General features: G+C 43.3%; 1 protein-coding gene across 2 annotated transcripts in view; it reads left to right on the forward strand.

Moving 5' to 3' along the window:
• The first annotated feature begins 1713 nt into the window (after nucleotides 1-1713).
• The window catches only part of radil2a (Ras association and DIL domains 2a), a 26191-nt gene continuing 20209 nt past the window's right edge, over nucleotides 1714-7695 (forward strand). Inside the window, exons 1-4 of one of the 2 annotated variants that reach the window (XM_008417127.2) lie at nucleotides 1714-2438; nucleotides 5340-5666; nucleotides 5886-6121; nucleotides 7314-7642. In XM_008417127.2, the coding sequence (XP_008415349.1) occupies nucleotides 2311-2438; nucleotides 5340-5666; nucleotides 5886-6121; nucleotides 7314-7642 (1020 nt within the window). In that variant the 5' untranslated portion in view covers nucleotides 1714-2310. The remainder of the gene's footprint in view (nucleotides 2439-5339; nucleotides 5667-5885; nucleotides 6122-7313; nucleotides 7643-7695) is intronic. The other variant, XM_017306439.1, reaches the window with a different exon arrangement.

Genomic DNA, 7695 nt, shown 5'->3' on the forward strand with positions numbered 1-7695 from the left:
ATAAACACAACTTATTACTTTTTGTTCTTAGGCACTTTTCAAAACTTTTTTACTTTTACTTGAGTAAAACAGTCCAACCTGTACTTTACTTTACTTTTACTAGAGTATTTATGTTTTTTTATGTTGTCATTAAAGTGTCTGTACTTCCACTTAGAGAATGTGACCTTTGACATCTCTGTCCATGTTTAAATAACATCAGTTTGTCTATGCCTTATTAAAAACGTGCCATTCTTCAGGGCCGCATTAGAAATTATTCAGGCTCTAACAGCAAATGGTTCAGCTTTAGTCAAGGTTTTCCAAACCGTCCTGGAAATCCAGGCCTTGAACCAAAACCTTCATGATTAAATAATAACCAGCAACTGATCCGTTTATTGTTCTGTCAACATTAAATCTTCCAGGAGAAACCAGAGGAATGCAGCCACCGCAGCTGTAACGAACATGTCTGCCACCAGGTGGCGATGTTGATGCAGAAACCCGTTAAAACTGCAGAAGCAGATTATAGTTTATCACCTGATCAAATATATGTAATCAATAAGGATTCATAAAGTCAATATTTATTTGTGAACGAGACTTAGATATTTTCAATATTTTCTGTGCTTGTTTTAAAATTAATAATTTTAAATGATTTTTTCTAAATTAAGAAAAAAAAGCTTTTTATTTTCTGTTGTTTCAAACATTTTCATTTGGACACATGAGCTCACAGTGCGATATTTAGTTCCTATCAAATATTAAAGGAGATAAATGTGAGGAAGATAGATAAAAACAATAATTCAGGTCATTCTGGATGTTCAACATACTGAAAATAAAAGACTTCATGAGGTTCAGGTCTTATTTCAACTTCATGTTTGTTCAAATCCACAACTCGAGTAAAACAAGTTAATCAAAAACATTTAGGATAACATTTTGATTTTAATCTAAATCTGCTATGAGCAACTAAATGACTAAAACCCAGATCAGAAGATAATTATTTTTCTCTTTAAATGACTTCTTGTTTTTGTCTATCACTGATTGATACCTTTATATCAACCTCCAGCACAATCTCCTTCTTAACTTTCCCACATTTATGACATTCTGTGTGTTAACCTGAAATCTGCTGCAGCAGCAGACGGTCTTACTGTTAAGAGAATAAAGAAACGGAACAAGCTGATTATTAGTTTCCATCTTCAAACTAATCAACCACTTCAGCTTTCTGGGTTAACTTAGATCATCTTCATTTCAATAAACATTTTATGCGTGTAGGATATGGACTCAAGTCTTGTTGACTAAATGCACAAATTTGATACTTTTATTTTTATTTATAAATTTGAATTTTCGTTTTTGATAATTACATTTTTTTTTATTAAGTTCCCAAATGAAATGAAGCATAAATACCTTAACCCACAATATTTCTATCATTTGCAAACAATAAAGAGTCGGTTTCATCATTTTTATCAATCACATTTATTGTTTTTTTATAACATCTCAGCTTATCTAATATCTCCTTGATTAAAATCAAATCATTTTTAAACTTTGCAGCCGTTTCGCTTTGGGTTTGTACTTTAAAACGAGTAAAACATCGCAAATAATTGTTCGAATACCAGCAGCTATGTAAACATTTTTGAGTTTGTTGGGGATAGTGACGTTATAGAATCTGAAGATGCTGTTATGACTGTGGACATCTACCTCAAATGTAAATTTTTTTAAAAGGTTAGTGAATGTTCAAGTCTGGCCATTAAATGTTAATTTAGCTTGCCATACACATGAGAGCGAGTGAGTTGGCCCCGCCTCCTCGTGCTCGTGACGTCACTGAGCGAGCTCGCGCTCCAGCGGCGGCAGGTTGATCGGTCCAGTCCGCTCAGTCAGCGCTCTGTGCCGGACGTAACGGCTGCCAACGTGACCCGGGATGGAACTTCACCGCTTTCCCAGAAACTTTTTTTCCCGCAAACGGACTGCCGGTTTACTGCACTTTGGATTCCAATGTCGACGAATTTTAGCGTAAACTTCTGAAGCTTCTCCGGGTTTCCTTCTTTCCCTGTGAAGGAACGTGAACTTACGGTTGGAAACGGTTCGGATAACGGTCAGTGTAACGGAAGCACGAGCGGCAGTTGGAGCGGGTTTTCTGCTTCTTTTTACGTCTTCTTCTGGGGGTGGGGGGGGGGGAAAGGTCGGTCGCCTTGTGGATTAAACTTTTTTGAGCTTTTCTAATCCCGAAAAGTTCCCGTCTCCCGCCGCTAGCTGTAGCGGGGCAGCGGAGGGAGAATGCGAACCTCTGCCCACGTCGGCTCTCTCGGTGGTTCCGTCGTGTTTCCGTAGACTAACTGAAGTCGAACGATGATTTCTGAGGAGAGAAGCAGCCACGTAAATAAACAAGCCCTCAACTTCCCCGTGGGTTTGCTCATCCGCTCTCCCAAAAGGCGCCTGGCCAAGCTGGGGAGGAAACCCAGCAATGGATCTGTCCAGTAAGTTCAGTCATTTACAAATATTTACTTTTAACGTTAGATTTAACTGTGTTTTAGCCATATGGTTGCAGCCATCTTCCATCAGAAAACAGCTGCATACACTTTTAAAAAGTGGACTGATTGGCATCATGAAATAATTGATTTTAACTCATAATATAAGAGAGAGTTCCACCTCACAGTCCTCTAAACCAGTGTTTTTCAACCACTGGGCCGCGGCACACTAGTGTACCGTGAGTGATCGTCAGGTGTGCCGTGGAAATTATAAAATTTCTCCTACAGTATTTTCCGGACTATAAGCTGCTGCTTCTTTCCTACACTTTAAACATGCGGCTTTTCTGTGGATTTCTCTTCAACCACCAGGGGGCTCTTTAGCAGGAAGTGAATCAATGGAAGTCAAAATTGTAAATCAAAGAAGAACTCGCTACTTTTCATTTAGAACAAGCACATGCTAGCAGCCATGCTAGCAGCAGGCAAACGGAGAAATGTTTTCAAACTCAYATGATGCAGCTTCTAAGTTGAGGAGTATCGATCTGGCAGGACAGGAGGGAAATGGAGCCGCTGCATGTAAACTCAGTGTGAACAAAACCGGATCTGGAGACGGAGAACTGCGTCCTGAATATATCCAGCAGTTATTAGGACGCAGCTCTCTGCTGCCCTCTGCTGGGTCCTAATGGGAAACTGAGAGCATATACGTTAATGTCTGTGACCAGCGGCCTGCAGCCCGGTGCGGCTGATAAGTTTCCAGGGAGGTTCAAAAATTTGAAGGTGCGGTTTATACTGTGATGCGCTCATAGTCCGGAAAATATTGGTCTTAAAAGATTTTTTTTTGAAAACGAATTAATTATCTGCAAATAATGCCGTCTTTGAGTGTCTCTGCTGTAGTCGTGACTAGCGGTGTAATCATGTAATTTTCTCACCACTAGATGGCAGCAGGTGCAGAGCATTTTACATTAAAACAAGAGAATTAGTGATGCATGAATGTTACTACAGTCATGCATCACCACAGTGTTGTTGCTGTCCAGGTGTATTTCTGAAGTGGGCATGTTAAGTGCAATTTGAAATAAGAAATGTAAAATATGATAAAAATATATTTGTGTTTATTTGATTCCTATTCAAGACACTTTGATGAGAATGACTATATATGTTATATAGGCGGCTACAGAGGATCTTTGTTTCCATTTTTGGTTGGTGGTCCCTCAAGATTTATTCAATTAAAACAATGAACTTTGGATCAAAAAGGTTGAAAACACTGGATTATTGTTACTTGTATAAGTTTTTAACTCTTTAATTCTGACACATGCACATTTTAATGTTGTACAAAGTTAACCTGACTATATCAGTTCTCAAATATTGATTTAATTTATGAGAGTACTTTTATTAAAAGTTATTGCCTCCTGTAGATAATAATAATTGATTATCTTCCATCAAGTGTTTGGAAAACTTGAAACCAGTCTTTTACATCATTGTGAAGAAACGTTGATGCTCCTTTTTGCAGAAATGCTTCAATCAATCCACATTTAAAGGATTTTGAGCATAAATTTCTGTTTCCTTCAAGTCGGGTCTTCATTTGCTTCATTTGCTGCATTTGGATCTTGCGGTCTGGCCTACCTCATGTTGTCAGACCCTTTCTGTTTCAGGGGTTTGTTGATTCTGCTCATTTTGCAGTAATCAGGGTGTGTTCAGTGAGACTGAACTGAAAAAATGTGCTTAATAACAGTTTATATTTTCAACCCCATAATGTAACGAGGGGAGGTATTTATTTTTCACACAGGACCCGGTTGGATAACAGTTTATTCTTTACTAAAGTCATTTTAAAATACTTTTAGAGTTCAGTCAGCCTGTAATGTGTCTGGATTTAAAGTCATTTTCTGCCTTTCAGCATTGTTGTGGTGTTTCAATGCCTCTTTTAACAGAGTTCAGGAGGAGATAAACTTATTTAAACCCTTTACTAGACTCCTGGGTGCACACTGGGCGGGTTGTGTGTTTTTACAGAGCTACCCGCCCAGACTGGGAACGCAGGATTCCTTTGTGATCTGGAAAACCAGGACACGTGATTGAAGTCATTTCCAGGTCTGGAAAAATGTGGATAAAGAATAAAAATATCCTAAATTCTCCCACAATGGAAAAATTCAGAAGCAACATCAGCAAAGTGACAATCAAAGCAAGTAGATCTACAGAAAGGCTGCCGATCAATCTGGCCTTTCATTTTTTAAAGATTTATCCAAAGCGTTCATTGGGTTTCCGTAGTTCAGAGTGATGTCAGCACCGCCATCTTGTTTTGTGTTTACTGCTTGTATTTATTTGGAGTATTTGGGCCAGGATGAGATTTTTTTTAAAATTACAAGAATAAAAACATACAACAGTAAACCGGAGTAAAATGGCAATATTAGGAGAATGAATTTGTAATTTTATGAGAACTCTGACAGAAAAAATGAGAAATGTTGATCATCTTGTGAACTTCTACTTTGGTTTAAGTTTTACAGATAGAAAATACTTCAACTTTTAACACATCAGCATCAAGTTATTACAATAAGCAGAGCTTTGAAACGATCAGGCAAACGACTGAGCTGCTCCCATCAGATCACGATAACTATCAAAACATTTTCCTCGTTAAAATGATTTATATCTTGTAATTTTAAGATGTTTTTTCTGGTCAGATTGAGTCTTTATTCTCCTATTTTTATGGCTATGTTCTCTTAATTAAACAGAATAAAGACTAAAATAAAACTCTGTTCTGTAAGGCCAGTTTCAAACTAAATCCCATGCAGTTATTCTAAATGGCTGCTGCCATCCAAAGGACTCAGACATTATTAGATATTGTTTGGTAGAAGCAGAGAGTTTGTTGAAGCATAAACGGGAATGTTTGAAGGTTCTGCAGCCTGACTCTGCTCCTCCGCTCAGGTCCAACAAGTCGGACGGCACCGTCCGCTCCGCAGAGAGCGTCAGCGTCCGGCAGCCGGCCAAGAGCAAGATCCGGCGCCACAACAACCGGCTGTCCACGGTTTTTAACTACAGCCCCAACCTGCGGGAGGGGGGCCGGCGGGGCCCGACCCGGGGCGGCCCCGACCCCCAGGCCACCGACGACCCCGCCGAGCTCTCCAGCCAGCGCTCCGTCCCGGGGATCTTGAAGATCTTCGGCAGCGACATCTGCCAGGGAGCCCACTACAAGAGCGTGCTGGCCACCAGCCAGTCCAGCGCCAGGGAGCTGGTGAGGGAGGCCCTGGAGAGGTGAGAGCGCCCCCTACTGCCCTGGAGGCCGCCGCCTCTCAATGCTTATCAAATAAAATATAGGAAAACATCCAGTGCTTAGCAAAAGTATTCATAGTATACAGTAGCTGCAGCTGACAATTATTTTAGTAATTGATTATTCTGATTAATCATTGGATAAATAGCAATCGCACTAAAATCTGCTTAATGCAACATGACAGCCGTGCTCCTGTCGCCCAGGTACTGTCTGGAGAAAGAGGACGCCAGCGACTACGTGCTCTGCGACGTGATTGGTCAGACGGGGGCCGATCACCAGTGGAGGAGGGAGTGCTTCCGGGTGGTGGGGGCCAACGAGAGGCCCCTGCTGCTGCAGGCGCTCTGGAAGCCCAAGGAGGGCTTCTGCAGGCGCTTCGAGATCCAGCGCCGCTCTACCGTGGAGCAGCAGAGCCTGAAGCACCGAGACACCATCACAGCAGGTAACGCTACCCCGTACCGACAGGTAACCCCATTCAGACAGGTAACCCCCACCCCATTCAGACAGGTAACCCCACCCTATACCAACAGGTAACCCCATTCAGACAGGTAACCCCCACCCTATACCAACAGGTAACCCCATTCAGACAGGTAACCCCCACCCTATACAGACAGGTAACCCTATACTGACAAGTAACCCCATTCAGACAGGTAACCCCATTCAGACAGGTAATCCCATCCTGTACCGACAGGTAACCCCATGCAGACAGGTAACCCCATGCAGACATGTAATTACCCCCATGCAGACAGGTAACCCCACCCTATACAGATATGTAACCCCATGCAGACGTGTAATTACCCCGATGCAGACAGGTACCCCCATGCAGACAGGTACCCCCATGCAGACAGGTACCCCATGCAGACAGGTAACCCCACCCTATACAGATATGTAACCCCATGCAGACGTGTAATTACCCCGATGCAGACAGGTACCCCCATGCAGACAGGTACCCCCATGCAGACAGGTACCCCATGCAGACATGTAACCCCGCCCCCGTCGCGGCAGCAGCAGCAGAGTGGGGTGTGAATCGTCTCTGGACATTCCTCTGTGCTTACCGGCTCCAGCAGTGCTGAATGGTGTTTGTGTTACGTCAGCGCGACGGAGCGGCTGTTCATATCAGATGGAGGGCCGCCCCCAGCTGTCCTCCGGTTCTGCTGCATCGAGGCGGCGCCAGTGCAGTCGAGCATTATGTTTGGGTCGGTTTGGTTCACCAGAGCAATTTCAGGGGAATTTCGGCCACTGTAAACAAGATTTCATAAACAAAAGCTCTCTTCTGTTTGTGTTTTAGATTAAGCTAAACACTCCACAGATCCAGGGATGGAATTTTGTTTTGTTCTCAAAAACCTAAAATGTTTTGTAACTTTTTAAAAATTTAATTATAAAAAAACCAACAAAATAACGTAGTATTTACGGGTGATGTGATTTTCTCTCACAGGAACACTAAGTTTAACGAACCATCATGTCTGTTAAAACAGACTCAGGTGGTTTAGAGTCTGTACGTCTTTAGAGATACTGGTCTTAAATTTCATTCATTAAGGTTTGATAAAGGTCTTTCAGTTGGTGACCCAGTTGGTTGGAAACCTCTCAGACGTTGACTGAGGCAGAACGCTTGACGATGCGTCTTGTGGTTCCAGGGGTGAACGCTCAGGCCCGGAAGCTGCAGAAGAACCGGTCCAGAGTGGCGTCCCTATTCGTGGACAGTGGGGGGGAGGACATGGAGGGCCCGGGATTCTGGAGGAGCCTGAGCGACATGGACCTGTCTGCCACGGAGAGGGAGGCGGGCCGGGCCCAGCGGAGCGCAGTCAGAGAGAACCCGGAGGCCGAGGCCGACACCGAGGTTCTGCGACTCGGCCTGGAGAAGGAAGAGACGGAGAGCAGCGACGACAACGCCACTCAGTACTCTATACACCCACCCTTCGACTTCCCCTACTTCCTGCTGCTGCAGGGCTACGACCACAGACAGGTGGGCTATCGACCAGAGGCAGGCAGGTGGGCTATCGACCAGAGGCAGGCAGG

This window comes from Poecilia reticulata, linkage group LG8 (assembly GCF_000633615.1).
Source record: "Poecilia reticulata strain Guanapo linkage group LG8, Guppy_female_1.0+MT, whole genome shotgun sequence".
Classification (NCBI taxonomy): Eukaryota; Metazoa; Chordata; class Actinopteri; order Cyprinodontiformes; family Poeciliidae; genus Poecilia; species Poecilia reticulata.